Source organism: Triticum urartu, chromosome 3 (genome assembly GCF_003073215.2).
Source record: "Triticum urartu cultivar G1812 chromosome 3, Tu2.1, whole genome shotgun sequence".
NCBI classification, from domain to species: domain Eukaryota; kingdom Viridiplantae; phylum Streptophyta; class Magnoliopsida; order Poales; family Poaceae; genus Triticum; species Triticum urartu.
This window is the reverse complement of record NC_053024.1, coordinates 396,701,435-396,721,262: the sequence shown is the minus strand read 5'-3', so window position 1 is coordinate 396,721,262 and position 19,828 is coordinate 396,701,435. Positions and strand designations below refer to the sequence as shown.

The 19,828-nt window shown below is 47.0% G+C and overlaps 1 protein-coding gene and 1 pseudogene across 1 annotated transcript; both read left to right on the top strand.

Annotated features, from left to right (window-relative positions):
- The first annotated feature begins 13,052 nt into the window (after positions 1 to 13,052).
- On the top strand, positions 13,053 to 16,481 carry LOC125544090 (aldehyde dehydrogenase family 2 member C4-like). The gene is made up of 9 exons (XM_048707654.1): positions 13,053 to 13,324; positions 14,163 to 14,305; positions 14,405 to 14,788; positions 14,877 to 14,966; positions 15,067 to 15,240; positions 15,356 to 15,493; positions 15,616 to 15,753; positions 15,889 to 15,950; positions 16,057 to 16,481. The coding sequence occupies exons 1-9, from the start codon at positions 13,216 to 13,218 to the stop codon at positions 16,328 to 16,330; spliced, it is 1,512 nt and encodes a 503-aa protein (XP_048563611.1). The 5' UTR covers positions 13,053 to 13,215; the 3' UTR covers positions 16,331 to 16,481.
- A 2,021-nt stretch (positions 16,482 to 18,502) lies between these two features.
- On the top strand, positions 18,503 to 19,553 carry LOC125546837 (annotated as a pseudogene).
- Positions 19,554 to 19,828: the final 275 nt, after the last annotated feature.

The following is a 19,828-nucleotide window of genomic DNA, read 5'->3' as shown; positions in this document are numbered from 1 at the left end:
GCTAGCAGTGGCCTCTCCCACATAATACTTGCTATCGGTCTAGTAAAGTAGTCAATTGCTTAGGGGCAATTTCGCAACTCCTACCACCACTTTTCCACACTCGCTATATTTACTTTATTGTTTCTTTATCTAAACAGCCCCTACTTTTTATTTACGTACTCTTTATTATCTTGCAAACCTATCCAACAACACCTACAAAGTACTTCTAGTTTCATACTTGTTCTAGGTAAAGCGAACGTCAAGCGTGCGTAGAGTTGTATCGGTGGTCGATAGAACTTGAGGGAATATTTGTTCTACCTTTAGCTCCTTGTTGGGTTCGACACTCTTACTTATCGAAAACTGTTGTGATCCCCTATACTTGTGGGTTATCACGCATCCATTGCCGCAGTCGGTAGTAGACGGGAGGCGACAAGCTCACCGGAGACGAGCTCGCGGCGGCGGTCGGAGCACTGGCCTGTCGACGATGGCGCTAGGGGGAGCGGGAGAAGTAGCGGGCGCGTGGAGTGGGTGCGGGCGGAGGTGCTGAGCACGACGGGGCGGTTGGCTGCCAGCTCCGTGAGTCGTGGCCACGGCAGCGAGGACCACCACGGCGACGAGCTCGGGCACGATGGGAGGGGAGCAGCTACGGCCATGGCAGAGGCTGAGAATAGAGGGGGAAGGAGCGCGGGGCTCACCAGCCCTGTAGTTGTGCGGTCGCGGCTCGGGGAGGGCTCGTGGTGGCCGGAGACGGTGACGGTGTGCGGTGGTGCAGAGAAGGAAGAAGACGTTGTTGCGGGCTCTCCGGTGATGCCCGGCCCGTTTGGGTGGTCGGGGATGACGAGGCAGACGACGGTCGTGCTCCCGGGCACGACGATAGGGCACGGGGCGGCTGGTGGCCGCAGTGGAGCAGCAACACGGCGGCGACGACGCTCGGGTGAAAGGGGATCTAAGGAGTGGGAAGACAGAGGAGAGCGGAGGAGTGGGTGCAGGTAGGTGGGGAGAGGAGGCCTGAGGCGTCGGCCTCGCCCTTATCCTGTATGGGCGTCGCCGGCGAGGAGGTGCGGTGGCGCCTGGACGCACCCCTTCCCCATGGTCGGAGGAACAGGAAGGGGAGCGACCGAGGAGGGGGTACTGGGCCGCTCTAGCTGGGCCAGCTGACTCGGCTGGGCCGAGGCCCAGGGGGTAGGGGGCTTTCTCTCTCTCTCTGCTTTCCTTTTCCTTTACTATTTTTTTAAACTTCTGTGCTTTCATTTATTTCCAAAAAGCAAAACAGTTTTATAATTTATAAAACTTACACCTAAATAGTATAACAATTTAGGACATTGAACAACAAGTTTGGAACCAAAATAAAATAGTTTAGCATTTTTTAACTCAAAAGCATTTAATTTAATTGCTTTAGCCACTATTTAAATTAGTTTAGGGCACTTAGACATTTTGCAAAAATGTTGGTTCACCGCCAATACTATCAAAAGAATATTTGCCACATGATGAACATTTTAGTTTTCATGTTTGAGAAACTTTGAATTTCACTTAACATTTGAGTTTGAATTTGACTGGAATTTGAAATGAGATATTGATCAAAGTGACTAAGCACTGCTTTAGCAGAATGATTTGCTTGATCTTAGGAATTACTGTAGCATCATTACACCGGGGTGTTACATTTTCCTACTGTTATTTATGATGTTTTTAATCAATACAATACTTTGTGGTGCAATTCTAATGCTTTTTCTCTCTCTTAATTTGCAAGATCTATATGAAGAGGGAGACTGCCGATAGCTGGAATTCTAGATCTGAAAAATCTATGTCAGAGATACCTATTCTGCACAACTCCAAATGAGCTGAAATTTTATGGAGAATTATTCTAAAATATATAAAAATACTGGAAGAAAGAAATACCACACGGGGGCCCACCAGGTGCCCACAAGGCACCAGGGTGCACCCTGGTGGCTTTTGGGGCTCCTGGCCATCCTCCATGGCCCATCTTCTGGTATATAATCCCATTTGCCCTAGAAAACATAAGAGGAGGACTTTCGGGATGAAGCGCCACGGTCTCGAGACAGAACCTGGGCAGGAGCACTTTTGCTCTCCGGTGGAGCGATTCCGCGAGGGAAACTTCGCTACGAGAGGGGGAGATCAGAGCCATCGACATCACCAATAACCCTATCATCGTGGGAGGATCAATCTTCATCAACATCTTTAACATCATCATCTCATCTCAAACCCTAGTTCATCTCTTGTATTCAATCTTCGTCTCAAAATCTTAGATTGGTACCGGTGGGTTGCTAGTAGTGTTGATTACATCTTGTAGTTGATGCTAGTTGATTTATTTTGTGAAATATTAAATGTCCAGATCCTTGATGCTATTCAATACCTTGATGAAAACTGCTTGTCATTTCCTTCTGCTCCTCATTGGGCTCAACACTCTTACTTATCGAAAGGACTATGATTGATCCCCTATACTTGCGGATTATCACCCAGCCTGGCCCACCCCGGCCCTACAAAATCGCACCCTAGACCAAACTCTAGCTCCTTCTACTCAACTTCTCGAGCTATCCTCTCTGCTTTGGACCGAGGTTCATCTCCACTGTCCCGTGCCAACATGTCTGGCACTAGAAGCGAATCTAGGTCTGAGGTAGACCCCGTTGACAGGGATAATCTAGAGGTGGATTCGAGCTCCACGCCCTTCCCGATGGCCCGACGGGGCTCCTCAAACTCCACGACCGCCTAGGTGGCTCGACGGGGTGAGTGCAACCTCACTCGTCGAGGTTCGTGTTGTCACAAGTGGCCCTACTGGGCTCTTGCAACTCCTGATCATCACAACGGGCAAACTCGCAAACGACGCTACTTGATAGGGCCATGTCCACCAATCCCACGACGGCTCCTCGAGTTCGAGGCATGGGTAGCTCGCCGCGCCAGGCAAGTGGCTCGGGACGTGTCCAGTGCTACTTCTTAAGCTTGTGTTGGTTTTTCCCTTGAAGAGGAAAGGGTGATGCAGCAAAGTAGAGATAAGTATTTTCCTCAGTTTGAGAACCAAGGTATCAATCCAGTAGGAGACAACGCACAAATCACCTAATACTTGCACAAACAATCAAACAACGTGCCCCCAACACGATAAAGGGGTTTTCAATCCCTTCACGGTTACTTGCAAAAGTGAGATCTGATAGAGATAGATAAACGGTAAAGTAAATATTTTTGGTTTATAGATCTGAAAGTAAACGATTGAAAAATAGTAGATCGGAAACTTATATGATGGAAAATAGAAACTTATATGATGGAAAATAGACCCGGGGGCCATAGGTTTCACTAGAGGCTTCTCTCATGATAGCAAATAATACAGTGGGTGAACAAATTACTGCCGGGCAATTGATAGACAAGCGCAAAGTTATGACGATATCTAAGGCAATGATCATGAATATAGGCATCACGTCTATGTCAAGTAGACCGAAACAATTCTACATCTACTACTATTACTCCACATATCGACCGACTCCTGCCTGCATCTAGAGTATTAAGTTCATGAAGAACAGAGTAACGCATTAAGTAAGATGACATGATGTAGAGGAATTAACTCAAGCAATATGATGAAAACCCCATCTTTTTATCCTCGATGGCAACAATACAATACGTGCCTTGCTGCCCCTACTGTCACTGGGAAAGGACACCATAAGATTGAACCCAAAGCTAAGCACTTCTCCCATTGCAAGAAAAAACCAATCTAGTTGGCCAAACTAAACCGATAGTTCGAAGAGAATTACAAAGATATCAAATCATGCATAAAAGAATTCATAGAAGATTCAAATAATATTCATAGATAAGCTGATCATAAATCCACAATTCATTGGATCTCGACAAACACACCGCAAAAGAAGATTACATCGGATAGATCTTCAAGAACATCGAGGAGAACATGGTATTGAGAATTAAAGAGAGAGAAGAAGCCATCTAGCTACTAGCTATGGACCCGTAGGTCTGAGGTAAACAACTCACGCTTCATCGGAAGGGAATTAGAGTTGATGTAGAAGCCCTCTGTGATCGAATACCCCTCCGGAAGGATGCCGAAAAAGGCCCCTAGATGGGATCTCATGGGTACACAAGGTTGCGGCGGTGGAAAAGTGTTTTCGTGGATGCTTCTGGTGGTTTGAGAATATATGTGAATATTTGGGTGAAAGAATTAGGCCAGGAGGGTCACGAGGGGCCCACAAGGGTGGGGGCGTCTGATTTGATCTCCAAGTCTCTAGTGTGTCTTCTAGTCCAAGAAAAATCATCGCGAAGGTTTCATTCCGTTTGGACTCCGTTTGGTATTCCTTTTCTGCGAATCTCAAAAACAAGGAAAAAACATAAACTGGCACTGGGCTCTAGGTTAATAGGTTAGTCCCAATGCATATAAAACATCCAAAACAGATAATATAATAGCATGGAACAATCAAAAATTATAGATACGTTGGAGACATATCATCCAGCCGCTCCAAGTGGGCCACCGTGCCCTTCAAGTCCGACGAGGAGTGACTGGTCCGTGGCGTCTTGGGTCGTTCATTGACCGGTGCGATGCACGACGACCGCCCATCGCTCCAATAATTCCATGCATTGTAGGAGGCATCAGAGCATTAGAACTGCTCAAAGTTGAGCAATCAGCCATCGTCGCCAAAGCTCGCTTCCTTACCTTGGAGCAGGCCATGCCGCCCGATGTCTCATTGGGCCCCCCTCCTCTTCCGACTCCTCCATCTCTGCCACCGACTTCAATGCCCCCTAGACGATGACTCCTATGTTGTCTTTGCAATGTACTACCGTCGCTTAGGAAATGAAAAAATGACAAGGGAAAGGGTAAGGGCAAGGCAAAGAGGTGAAGATCTTTCCCCATTTTTCTAGTAAAATGCTTAGTACTATCCAATATTAGTATGATCGTAGTTCTAGGAACTGCTATGTCAGGTTGTCCTCTGGTTATGTATGACCTGCCATATATCGTATGTGCGATGTGATGATCAATGTATGTGTTGATTGGCGTTGCATGTATTTGTATGTACTTGGGGGTTGTCAAATGTGTGTGTGTTGAGCGCGGGAGGGGGGAGGTTGCGCAACCTGACATGTTCAGACGTGTTTGTGGATATAAGGGAGGCAAAATAACCCAATACGGTTGTAGATGCTCATGCCACCTTATTTATTAACTATTAATTTTTGTGTGCACTATATTTTACTATATCATGGTATGACACTAGAATCTTTGCTCATATCTTTAATTATAGTTTGATACCAGTTTATAAATGGTAGTGCATGATACTCTTGTAAGACCCCTCGTAGTGGGGAGTATCATAAATTAGTACCATACATATAATACTAGTATGCCACTAACTCCTCAATGCATAGTATCATAGACTAATATCATATTGACACTTCATTTATTCATTTATAGAATCTCCATACAAAGTTGTGGCTATGATTTATTTTTAATTATTTTTCCTTGTTTGACGTGCTATGAATTGTATATGATGATATGATACTAGGGCTCTCTCTCTCTCACACACACATCATTAAATACAGTGCCAAATTATATTTCTATTTGATTTAGGTGACAGTGGATGATACTCTTAGGCTGCCCGTAGTGAGTAGTATCATAACTTTTTTTGAACTTCGGCGACTATATTTCATTCATAATCATATCCTTTACAATAAGCGGAATCAGGAAATCCAGAGGTTTATCAAGCCACACCCTTGACTCCTGACCCAAGAAACTAAAACGAGCAATAGTATGAGCGCACTCGTTTACATCACGCACACAATGATTTATTGTCGCCTTGCCAAAAGAACTCATCAACCTTCGACAATCATCAGTAATTACCGCACCTGACGCCCGGTAGTCATCCGGATTCTGGATAGATTGAACAATCTCCATAGAATCGCTCTCAATGGACAAAGAAAAAATGCCCATCTCCTCAGCAAGTCGTAGTCCCAATAATAGCGCAAACGCCTCCATCGTTGGAGCGTCCATTGCATTCGGTTTATATTCCATGGCCGCTGCAACAAAACCTCCCTTCGAATCTCGTAAAATAGCACCACTTGCCTCTGCACCTGAGTCAACATGATATGAAGCATCAACGTTAAGCTTTATACAGCCTGATGCTGGTCTAGACCATCTAGTCTGTCGTGGAGGAACTAGCTTCTTTTCTGCTATCCAGTTAGCAACGATACCCCTAATCTGTAGAGACGATCGTGCTGGCGTACCAATCTCTTTATCATGGGACACTTGACGTCGTTCCCACCAGATATACCAACACGCAACCATATCCTATTCCACTTCATTTTCTCCCTGGAACGAGACACCGCCAGGTAAATTGGAGCATATTATCTCATCAAGTATCAATGAACCAGACCTATGATTCATGCATATGATGTTGTCTCCGTAATGCATAGTGTATCATATACTAGTATCATAGGTGACCTTTTATTATCATACATGACATATAGTAGCATAACATTTATTATGATACGGTATCATGATATGATACTAAATCATATCTTTCTTTATTTAATTCTATGCCACATTGGTGGCTTATCTTGCCATGTGAGGGTATGCTAGAAAATTATGGATGGTTCCATCAACTTGAGCCAAAGAGTTATTTTATGCACTGTATGTCTTATAATAGCACATTCTGGTGTAGAAGGACCCAACAGAATGATTGGCATTTGTAGCGTTGACTTAATTACTCCTGATGTTTCGAGGAAATGACATCCATAGGTTGAGATATGATGTTTCTGTTTTACTACGTTACTCTTGAGGTGCATGGATTTGTGGTACAAAAGTGCGGGGGCACTTAGATCCATAGTGCGGTCCTTTTATTTTGCCTTCCGATTTTCAACGTCCTATATCTTTTAAACAAAAATTTCAAATTAAGTTCTGTTTTCATATTCATGTTTCTCGTGAACAACGCTTTAAAATAAGATCAATTTTGAATATATTTTGATGACTTAAAAACATGTTAAGTTTCGATGTTGAAACTTAGTACGAGCGACCGATAAAACTTAATTATTTTGTGTGTACGACCGACAGAAAAAAATTGCTTAAGATTATATCTCCGAAACTTGTTGAAACTTGGCATTTTTAGATGCAAAAATTGTAAGTTTCACTTTTAAAACCTAAAAAGCTTTTTGACGGCTTTTCTTTTTTACTTTGCCGCCGTGCGGGATTCAACTATTTTGCGAATCGTGAGGCAAATCGAGCGGGCGGCAGGCCTTGGCAAGTGAGTGCCCCTGTGAATTTCCATGCTGATTTCATTAATAGTATTTGCTAGAGTTAATCCGAGGTACGTGTTCAATCCACCGAAGAACAAGCAATCACAACACGATAATGAAGGACCAAGTTCTCGTGTTGACACAAAAGGCAGATCATCTGAAGGATAAAACATCCCTCGTTTGTGCACATCCGGCGGAAGGCTTTGGCAAGGCAATTAGCCAACATTGAATTTTTTAGCCAAGGGAGCCATCATGTGAACACCAAAAATTTTTGGTTGGAATTGCTAGTAGCACGTGAAGGTTTCGTTCGTGTACTTGGGGCATCGCGTGGAAATCTCAGATAAATTTTCACAGGGTCAGCCGTTCAAAGAACCATGGTGTCATCACGTACCAGGTTTGAGGTGGAGAAGTTCGACGAGACCGGAAACCTTGGGTTATAGCAGACAAGGGTGACATTTTTTGGCGCAACAAGGATGCTTGAACATGTGGCAAATGCCTAAGGGCTTGTGTGGCTTCAACAAGACTATGGCGCGGGGTTGATCTAAGGTGGTGTACACACAGAGTTTGAAGTCGATGGGGCGTGAGGGTGGACTGATCATCTACAACGAGGTCATGTTGAAGGTGGAGCCGAGGTCTGATGGAAGACTTCACTTGGCTGATTAAGAGGCTACAATGGAAGTCAACAAAGAGTCAAAGCCTATTTCAGTGGGAAAAGCATGAGACATGTGGTTCGGACTGGAGCTCAGTGGTTTGATGGAAACGTGAGACTCGTCATCAGTCGGCGATGACCAGTGGTATTCTGTAGTGACGGTTGAATGGTGTGGGTCCGTGGCCCATGAGACTTGACCGGGACAATAGAGACTGGATGCGGTAATAGTGGCAAGGTGTGCGGTATGCATGGGACATGGAGACGAGCCAGGGCTCTGGTGGTCATACATGTGGTGAGACAGTTGCGAATTTGAATCAGGGTGACAACAAGCAACGACGATTTTTTTTCAAGTTTCAGATAGGCGGTCATGGAAGAGCGAGGATGTTGAGTTCAGCTAACTCTTACGTGTGACACCTGATAAGTGAGTTTCTCACTTTCACGCAGATCGGTGATCAGGGCGTGATGGCATTGAACGAATACTCCAGAAGTTGGGAGCACGAAGTAGAGTAAAGAGGAACTTAATTTTGCTCGAATGTTGACCGTGATCAAGAAAAGAAGGGACTACATTTGCGAGTGGAGTCACATGGAGTTTGGGAGTAGCAGTGGTTCTCATGGATAAACTCAAGTCCAATGTATGTGGAACTTTGACGCATGGACAAATTCAAGGTGGTGGAGAATATTCGTCAAGGTAGAGTTTGTTGGAATTGTGTCGAATATAATGTACAAGGTATGTTACATTTGAACTCTGAGTTGTATATTGTTTAGACAGAATATGAAGTCGTGTCGTAATAGGACACTTGTATCATAGGCCTCTTATATAGTAAGATGATAGAAACACGATGTAATTATGCCAACATAATAGCACATACACGCAAGGGAAGCTGGCGGCATGTGCCAGCGCCCAGGTGGCCGTTGTATGGCACTGTGACGGTGTCATGGGGATGAGTGACCATAGTCAGGCCCCAAGATGTAATCAAGTTTGGTGAACGTCGTTAACAAATCTCGATGTTATTCCTCTTGCAGACATTATATTTCTTTGGAAGGCTCAGTGTTCCGTTAAGAAACCGATGGACTTCCTTCCACAAAGATAAACCAAGGGATAAAGCTACGGTGGTCCACCATCAAAGAGACGAGGGTAGTGCCCCAGAAATCAGAGGCCTGATGAGAAATCTGAAACTGGACCTTATGTATAAACATTATGAAAAAGAATTATATATATATACATACACCATATTTGTACACGGTTCAAATAATTACATCTCTTCAGAAAGCAAAGTCTGAACTTTGAACTACTACCTTATTTAACTGTATAATATATATCATAATGGCAATACAATTCAAATAATTACAAGGTATTCAAATGGTTCTTCATAATCAACCTTCTTAAAGCATCATCCGTTATTACTATCCAAGCCAATCCACTAGTTCTTTCTTGTGTCATTAACTCATTGTAGAACACAAATATGACTTTCACAATTTATGTTTACAGAAACAATTGTGCTGAGTCTCACAGGAATAGTCAGCAAAAATCTATCTGCATTAATAGGGACATTCAGAAAAGATACGTTGACAATAATTTAAGTATCAACATGGTCCATATTTTTCTTTGGAATAATATCGTGGAGTAACTTTAAATCTACACATGAGTGCAGATTTACTGCCCTAGGAGTAGCCCTCCCACTTGCATCTGTCGCCCGCACCATCCTAGAGATCTGTGTGATCATATAGGTTTCCACCAGCATTGATGTCACAAGGTACAATTAACATTGGTAATTAGCCTACTTTGTAGGAAACACATGCCAAGATGTCTCCACACAATGCAAGTTATGTTGAACCTATTATTCCCTTCTTTCCGGTTTATTAGACTTATCTCATTTTCTTACCTTTTTCATATTATAAATCGTATTTTCACTTCTTTCCACCACATGTTCATATTTCAAGGTGCATTAAATTAATGCAGGCAAGGACTAAAAGAAACCAACCAATGCATGTAACCATTCTTACTCATTTAATGGTCATTCATGCATACATTGTAATTAATGTAGGTTAAAGTTTGAGTAATTTTGTAAACTACGAGATACATTCCTCCACTCACCATTCATCTTGGTTGATGAGATTTCAGATTTAAGCCCTATAAACCAGAAAGGAGGAAGTAGTATCCATCCAAACATTAAATGGGCAACAATGATAAGTTGAAGATGGAATACGAGAATACAAAGAATGCATTGTGTATCCATAGTTTGGTCTCTTTTCAGCAAGATCAAACTATGCAACAAATTTTTATGACAATATAATGCAAACTATGGATTTTTAGGACAGTATAACGCATGTCCACTTGATAATTTGAGGTTGCATTGTACTGTCATAAAAATCTACCTGCGTTACTGTATTGTTATTCAAGTTATTTGCTAAACAACGTCGATGATGAGCATCATCAGCTGGACTCATAGTAAACCTTTCCTTCGACTGAATTTGGTGGGATGATGTTTGAGGAATATTAGCAACAATCACAAGAGGCGGCACAGTGGGTTCATCATCTATATCATGTGGAATGTCTGAAAGGAAAGAAGCCGACACATCTTTAACGGCACGAGAACGCCACCTCGCCTTCAACAATATCATGTAGAGGGCCATGATTTTTCAACAAAGAATCACCAAAATCAGGAGTAATTAGCATGAGGTTTTAGCTATCCTCATGTCCACTGCGAGCACCGGAGTACTCATCAATGGACTCCCGGGGCCACCGATCTACCACTGCAAGGGACTCTGTCAGGGCGACCCGTTGTCCCCATGCTCTTCGTGATCGTCATTGACGTTCTAAACTGCCTCTTCTAGTGGGCCACATCCTTGGGGCTCATTCACCGTCTTACGGAGCACCACATGTCCTCTAGCCTCTCTCTCTCTCTCTACGCAGATGATGTCGTGCTATTCTGCCACCCAACGAGCGCGATCCGTGCGCTACATCCTCCGGCTGTTCAGCACCGCCTCAGGCCTCCACACCAACCTCGCAAAGTGCACGACACTACCTATCCAGTGATCACCCGAGCTCCGGGACTCCCTCTCCAGCCACTTCCCGTGCCTGATTGGCGAGTTCCCCATCAAGTACCTTGGCCTCCCGCTATCCATCCGCAAGATCACCGCCTCGTCCTTACAGCCCTTCGTCGAGAAGCTGGAAAAGAAGCTCTCCTCGTGGTGGGCGTCCATGCTTTCCCGCAATGAGCATTTGGCCCTCGTTCGGCACGTCTTCTACGTGATGCCCACCCACATTCTGATTGTCATGTCGCTGCACACCTCCATCTTGCAGCAGGTGAACCGCCTCATTCGTGCTTTCCTCTGGCAAGGTCGAAAAACAACCAACGGAGGCCACTGCCTCGTCAGCTAGGCCAGACTCTACCGGCCACTGGCCTATGGCGGCCTCGGCGTCCCAGACCTACAGCGCTCCGCCCACGCCCTGCAGGCCCAGTGGCTATGGCTTCACAAGACTAACCACACCCGCCCGTGCCGACACCTCCATATCCCCAGCAGCCCGGCCGTCCAGGCCATCTTCCGGTCCTCCACCACCTGGACGATCGGCGATGACATTCTGGGAGGACCATTGGATCGACGAGACCTCCATCGCCGAGCTGGCTCTTCTCGTCCATGCCCTCGTGCCCCGCCAACACCGCAAGACACGCACCGTGGCCATGGCTTGGCCTGCCATGCCTGGATTCAGGATGTGCATGGCCATCTGGACCCAGCGGCACTTGTGCAGTACGTCCACCTCCGGGCGCGACTCCAACAGATCACACTCTCCGGCGCCCCGAACACCCTCACCTGGCGCTGGACGTCGAACGACGTGTACTCCGCCAAGTCGTGCTACAAGGCCCTATTTGCCGGTTCCACGATCGAGCCCTCCTGGAGACTTACGTGGAAATCTTGGGCACCCCTCCGCATCAAGATCTTCCTTTGGCTTGCCTTCCAACGACGGTGCTGGACTGTCGACCGGCTTGCCCGCCGCGGCCTTACCCATGCCCCGATGTGCCTACTCTGTGACCAGGAGCCCGAGACCATGGCGCACCTTCTCGCTGGTTGCGTCTTCTCTAGGCAGACATGGCATGAGGTCCTATCCTGGTACCAGATCACAGACATGCCACTCCCCACCCCCGGGTTGGACTTTCGTGACTGGTTCTCCCAGTCCGTGCAGGACGCGCCGACATCCTTGCGACGCGGTCTAGCTTCGCTCATCATTCTTACCGCCTGGCGCCTTTGGAAGGCGTGAAACGCCTGCTTCGTCAATGATGCGACCCCCTCGATCCCACTCCTCGTCAACGACATCAAGGAAGACGCCCGCAACTGGGCCGCCGCCGGAGCCAAGGGGCTCAGCAACCTGCTCCCGCCCCCATAGTGTCTTGTAGGGGCTTGCGCATCCCCCTCCCCTCCGTGTATGCGCCCTTGTAGTTCTCGCTCACGCCCTCTCGTGTACGTGCTTGCGAGGCTCCCCCTGTAATTGCTACTGTTTTCTTCCCCTATCAATGCAATGATACGCAAAGCTTTTGCGTATTCGCGAAAAAAAAAGCTATGCATTTTTTGGGTTCCGGCGTGTCTCTTTCTTACAAACATGCCATCATGCACATATTATGTTTTCCTCTTCTTAACAAAAAGGCAGTGCTCCTGCAGGTTTGTTAAAGAATACCGGAAATAAATTAAATTTCCATTACAAAAAGCTAGAAAGGCCACACACTTATACATTATATGCAAAAGAAATATTTTACATATTCTCAAGGTAAAATGCTTGAGCTACTATGCAATATCAAACATATGAAGGCCGAAAAGAAAGACATCGAGAGGCATACATGTACGCGGGCGTGAATGAGGGATACGTGAAACCGATTTTAATGATAGTTCAATAATAGGCTATGTGTAGGGAGATATTTCTATTTTCGTCGGTCGTGTCTACTTTGTTCTTTCTTGTGTACTTCATAGTTACTTGAACTTAAATAAACTTATTATGGTCGTGTGCATTGCAATGATGCAGAGGCTAGAAATTATTCTCTTTTTTTCTAAAGGAAATTGTATGTGGGAGCATGCGTGGTGCATTTATTATTTGTGTAGTTCAAGTACGAATGTGACAGAGCAAAGAGCTGACCATCTATATTCCTTGGAAGGAGATGCAACATCAACTAACTGACACGCAAGGTGGAGGAGAAGAGAGAGTTTTCAAGTCCCACAAGTACTTCTCCAAGCTGTGGCCAGACACCATAGCACTCTATATATAGAGTCCTAGTTCTACAAGACTTTTCTCCCGTAGAGGAGCAGAAAGATCGAGAGGCAGAGCCAACCTACTCAACTCGAGGCCGTGTTGCTGAGGTGAGACACGCATCGCAATGGGGAGCAACGAGGGCGGCGGGTGCGACGGCAAGCCGGTGGTGGTGGTGCCGGAGATCAAGTACACCAAGCTCTTCATCAACGGCGAGTTCGTTGACGCCGCATCAGGTACGTCGTCATGATGAATTAGTTTGTGCAGGCATATACTGGCTATGCTCCAGTTTGGTGGATACCTACGTTGTTTTGGTTTTTACGGGGTGGATACCTACGCGCCAGCTTCCCTTTGTCGTCTTCGCTAACGTATATGTTACTGCGTAGTTGGGAGGAGTCGATAAGATTGAGCCTATTCGTTTGAGTTCTAACAATCAGTACGTCCTAAACAAGATAATCCAAATGAGGAGCCAAAATCCACACGTCAGTTATCTGTGAAATATCGTGGTGTGGATAAGCATACATGCTCACCCAGCTCTATGAAATGTCTTCTTTTTCTGTTCCTTAGAAAATTCTGGTATGCATAATCTATATGACTCGGTGTCGTGTGCTTACCTTAAGTTTCATGCACATATTTGAATTCTTGTAAATCTGCAAAAAAAAAAGGTATAGCTAGGATACAAAGTAGGCTTTAATTCATTTTATTTTTTGCTTGTGAAAGTACCTTTTTTTTGCGAGATGCTTGTGAAAGTACCTGCTTGCTCGCTCAATGGATCGAACCAACTTGTCTCTCTACCCTAAAAAAGAAACTTATCTCTGCCACATTCACGAGATTCGACGGCATCATCCCATAATATATGGAATTATTGCCGCAAGGTCTTCTATCCCTTTGATATTTAATTGCCGCCACTGGATGTTTATATATGGTAGCCACCGCCTACGCGTCGACGGTTTATTTTTCCACAGAGTATTACCGTTCGACGTTGGCAAGACGTTTGTTTTCCTGCTGGTGGATTTCATTTTGGGAGGCGATGGTGCTCATGTGATTTATGGGTGGATCGATTTCATTTTTCAGGCAAGACGTTTGAGACGAGGGACCCGCGGACAGGCGACGTGCTGGCCCACATCGCAGAGGCGGACAAAGCCGACGTGGACCTCGCCGTCGAGGCCGCCAGGGAGGCCTTCGAGCATGGCATGTGGCCCCGCATGTCAGGCTACGTACGTAATCCAATCCGGCACTCCCTGTTGCTGTAGCTCATCCGACAAATTGACCTGCTGACAAGGTCGCTCGTCGCCGGCATGCATGCATCCATGCAGGAGAGGAGCAGGGCCATGAACAAGCTGGCCGACCTGATGGAGCAGCACATCGAGGAGCTGGCGGCGCTGGACGGCGCCGACGCCGGCAAGCTGCTCCTGTTGGGCAAGATCATCGACATCCCTTCCGCCGTGCAGATGCTGCGCTATTACGCCGGCGCCGCCGACAAGATCCACGGCGAGTCGCTGCGTGTGTCCGGCAAGTACCAGGGGTACACCCTCAAGGAGCCCATCGGGGTCGTCGGCATCATCATCCCGTGGAACTTCCCCAGCCTCATGTTCTTCCTCAAGATCAGCCCGGCGCTCGCCGCCGGATGCACCGTCGTCGTCAAGCCCGCCGAGCAGACGCCCCTCTCGGCCCTCTACTATGCTCACCTTGCAAAGCTGGTAATGAATCTCTGTGCAAGCTAACGCTCTTTCAACACTCTCCATGTGATGATGTGAACTGTCCTCACGTGCATGCATACATGTTTAGGCTGGCATTCCGGACGGAGTGATCAATGTCGTCCCTGGCTTCGGCCCGACGGCCGGCGCCGCCATCGCCTCCCACATGGACGTTGACAGCGTGAGCACAAATCACCATTATTAGTACCTGTGCTGTGCTATGCATTTCTGTCTTACTTGTCCTAAATCCTAATGAAAGAAACCACCACCACATCGACCAGGTTGCCTTCACTGGCTCTGGTGAAGTAGGCCGCCTCATCATGGAGGCATCTGCCCGGAGCAACCTGAAGACGGTATCGCTTGAGCTCGGTGGCAAGTCGCCTCTGATAATCTTCGACGACGCTGATGTCGACATGGCGGTCGAGCTCTCAAGGCTTGCCATCTTCTTCAACAAGGTAATAGTAGATGGCATTCTCCTCACAGAGGATAGAATTACCAAGAGTAAACAGTTCCACGTAGCAAAAGACAGACACTGACCACATATAGTGCTATCTGAATCTGGACTTCCAGGGAGAGGTTTGCGTCGCGGGGTCCCGTGTTTATGTTCAGGAAGGGATCTACGACGAGTTTGTGAAGAGGGCTGTGGTGGCTGCCCAGAACTGGAAAGTCGGAGACCCGTTTGATGTCGCCACCAACATGGGTCCCCAGGTAAATTGTGCCTTCATTTTCCATCAGCCATGCTCAACTGGAAAGTGGAAACTAGTCGTGCTCATGGCCGGAAAGAAAGTGGCAAATATAGTTATTTCAACCGTTACTTTGCTTGAATCTAGGTTGATAAGGAGCAATTTGAGAGGGTCCTAAGGTACATTGAGCATGGCAAGAGCGAGGGAGCGACACTTCTCACCGGCGGCAAACCTGCCAGCGACAAAGGATACTACATTGAGCCTACCATATTTGCAGATGTCAAGGTAATTTCAACTTGTAGATGCACAAGAGATGAGGTGTACACATCATATTACTGAAGCGGGGAGGGAATCGTACATCGCCTGCATTCAGATGGATTGACAGTTTGACACTAACGCATGCTCACGTGGCTTCTATAGGAGGACATGAAGATCGCTCAAGATGAGATCTTTGGCCCCGTGATGTCCCTCATGAAGTTCAAGTACGCCAAAGTTTTCACAATGTCATCTGACGAAATTTCACTTGGTTCTTGAATTATCAACTGCTAGTCCCTGACTAAGTGCCTTTTTGCCCGGCTGTGTCTGCAGGACGGTCGATGAGGCGATAGAGAAGGCCAACTGCACCAAGTACGGGCTGGCCGCCGGCATAATCACCAAGAATTTGGACATCGCCAACAGGGTGTCGAGATCGGTGCGCGCGGGGACCGTGTGGGTCAACTGCTACTTCGCCTTCGACCCCGAGGCGCCCTTCGGCGGGTACAAGATGAGCGGGTTCGGCCGGGACCAGGGGATGATGGCCATCGACAAGTACATGCAGGTCAAGAGCGTCATCACCGCAGTCCCTGACTCGCCTTGGTATTAGCAGAATAGCCAAGACAATGCAAGTTCTTAATTCTCTGCAGTACTGTACATGCTTGTTGAGTTGGCTGGTGCTTGTGAAGCAGTCCTTTGTTTGCGTTGCATGGGTGCCAAGTTGTTGGTGTGTGTGATATATGGTGCAAGTGATTCGCTTCTGACCTTTGTGTCACGCATTCCAGAAGAAAATGGCGTAACATTTTTTTAGGTAAGAAACTATATTTATTATGATGCAAGGGCGTCTCCAATACAGATCCTAAAAAAGACACCATGAATGCTCGCAGACGGGATAGGGAAGGGAGTTATCCAATGCTATCCCATATTTATCCGGTTTCATCCTTCTAAGCATGTGCATGTCATGGTTGAGGGGAGAAAGAGGATGTTCGGATGCGAATGTCCTACGTGGTGGCTTTAGGTTAGTTGTGGTCTTGGCAGAATAGGGCAGACGACCCAGCCTGGACAACCCGCTGTTGTGACTTGAGCGCATGGGTTGCGGGTGCTCGATATGATCTTTGGGGGACTTGAAATGTTAAATCCGTTGTGATTGTATTTTCTCTTTTCCTCTGATTAAACATGCATTTTTCACTGTTGGAACTCACTCAGTTCAGCATCTCATGGCAAATGTGGATTCATTGCGTCTGGAAATGAATGATGGCTGGCTGTTGTGCTATGCAAACTGAAGCCAAAGAAAGGACGGCAACAACAAACCACGAGAAAGTCCACCCGCAAAAAAAGAGAGAAAGTCCATTTATTCAGAGCAGAGTTGAAGCGGGGTCACTGTGAAGTGGCAACATACAAGTTTAAAAATCTGTAAGCTGACATTCTTTTTAGTTCCTTCTCTCATTAATGTATTTTTTGTCTATCAAAACACAAAGTGGGCCATTCCACCAAATACAGAAGGACGATGAGAGCACTTTTGGCTATACTACTTGATTGAGGTTCGTCCTATACGTTCGTTCACCGCGGTACCATGGAATGTGATGCAGCCATATGCATACACATTGTGGTTAGTTGAAACCGGGTGCTAACATGAGAGCTGAGAGTTAGCAATTGCCAACACATTCGCTTATATTTATTTTCACAAAAAAGAAGGAAGAAGAATACGTAATACAAAATTACAAATAGTACCGCAACCTCAAAACTGATGTGAGATTATATGGAACAACTATAAGACTGCTCGCTTTAATTATTCAGCAAGACTACTTCGTGACTGTTGTGAGATTATATGAGACAACTTAAAGTTGCTTAAGACTGCTTCAATACTACTGCAACTATTGAGTCTGGTGATGACCGACACCAGTTTTGTTGCCTGTAAATCTCTCACCAATGAAAAAGCTTGAATACAAGGAAACTACTGGAGGGCAGACGACCTCGGCGATGCTCCATTGCAACCTCATCACAACACAGCCCGGCGTGACGGTGCTTCGTCGCTGCAGCGCCGACGACCCCTGGCGATGCTCCATTGAAACCTCGTCGCAGCACGACCCGGTGTGACGGTGCTCCGTTGCCGCTCCATTGCAGCGCCGACGACCCCCGGCGATGCTCCATTGAAACCTCATCGCAGCACGCACGACGCGAGGGTGCTCCGTCGCAGCTCCATAGCAACACCAAAACGGACCCCCGACGAGGCTCCACCCCGCTCCAGCGCAGCACCACACGGACTGGCGTGCTCCGTCGCAGCACCCCGCCGGCCATCAAAACTTCATCGCAACGCTGGTGCTGCAGGCTAGCAGCAGTCGAGCCCCTGCCCTGCAGAGGGCACGCCCGCGTGCTGGCAGGAGCGTGCAGTCAGCTCGGGCGAGTAGCGACAGGGGCCTCCTCCTGCAACATCGTTGTTGCTGAGCGGCCGGGCGGTGAGAGCTTGCAGCAAGGAGCGGTCGGGCATCGCTGCGTTCCTAAGTTGCTGCCTTGATGAGGTAGGCAACCATGGATTCAGCGGTTGGGTGGATAGGAAGACAAAGTCAACGAATAAGGAGACGAGAGGATAACGATTCAGCGGTTGGGAGCGACGGGGTGCATGTTAAGGCGTGGGACACGCGTCGCCAAAGCGAGGCGGTTTACGCCGTGAGAAATTCGGTCTATATATATATATACTATACGTACTATGGGTCAAGAATCAATCAATCTGCACCAGGACAAGACCAAGAAATTGTAATGTAATGTCGATCTTGCTGAGCGCATGACGTGCACAGCGGAGTCGGAGCAGGGGGAGCACTTGTTCAAGATCTCCGATTACATCATTCACAGGGGCATGGGCGTCGGCTGCTACATCAAGTCGTCCTGGTTCACCATTGGCGGCCATTACTGGCGCCTTCACTATTACCCGGACGGATATTTGGAAGATGGCAAGGACGATATGGTGGTCGGTCTGGAGCTGATGGAGCTGTGTGGGAAGGAATTCCCGCCGCGGGTATCCTCCACAATCAGCTTGTTCTACTGGGCAACCAAGCGGTTTTCTCTTTCTTCGTCGGTGGCCATGTCGGCCAATCTTCGCGATCTGAGCCACTTTGTCACGCACAACATAAACAGGGGCAAGATGGAAGCATCAGAATATATTGTTGATGACCGTCTCACTATCAAATGCACCGTGACCATCATCAAGGAGCCATATGTTTTCGAGGCGGAGGCCCAGGTGCCGGTGCCACCGTCGGAAATCACGGACCAACTCGGGAAGCTGCCAGAGGCAAATGAGGGCGCGGATGTGACATTCGAGGTTCAAGGAGAGGAATTCCCAGCCCACAAGCTCGTGCTGGCGGTGCGGTCTCCGGTTTTCAAGGCCATGCTCTACGGGCCGATGATGGAGAAGGATTCAAGCCGCATCGTCATTGCCAACATGCAACCCGTTGTCTTCAAGTTTCTGCTCTACTTCATTTGTAACGATTCGTTGCCTGACGACGACGACGACTTGCTGGATGGAGACGATAAGAAAAAGGTGATCAGACACCTACTTGTGGCTGCGGATCGCTATGGCATGGAAAGATTGAAGCTTATGTGCGAAATCATCCTCTGCAAACACCTCGATGCCGAGTCTGTTGCAACTACATTGGCTTTGGCCAATCAACATACTCGTTCTGGGCTACAAGATGCTTGCATTCGATTTATTGCATCATCATCTACTAAAATGTTAGATGATGTGGTGGCAAGCGGAGGGTACAAATCGTCTCAAAAGAAATTGTTCAGATACCATAATGAAGATGTGGGAAAAAGCAAGTAGGCTCCGCAAAATCTAGCTAGGATTGTTACTTTCTGCTCATCTTAACTAATCATTCTATAAAGAATGGAGTACTTTTTTCCCAATAATTTTCTGTGGCCTTCAACAATAGTCCCTGTCATATCTTCAATGACCAAACGTGATACTGTTATGTTGGAATAAGCCATTGCGTCTGGTGCGGTCGATCTTGTCGGACGTGTCAGGCTCGTTGGACGCGTCGTGTGCGCGTGGGAGCGGGACGCAGCGCCATAGGTGTGTGTGGCGTGCGTGTGTGCGCATGTGTGCAGTAGCTAG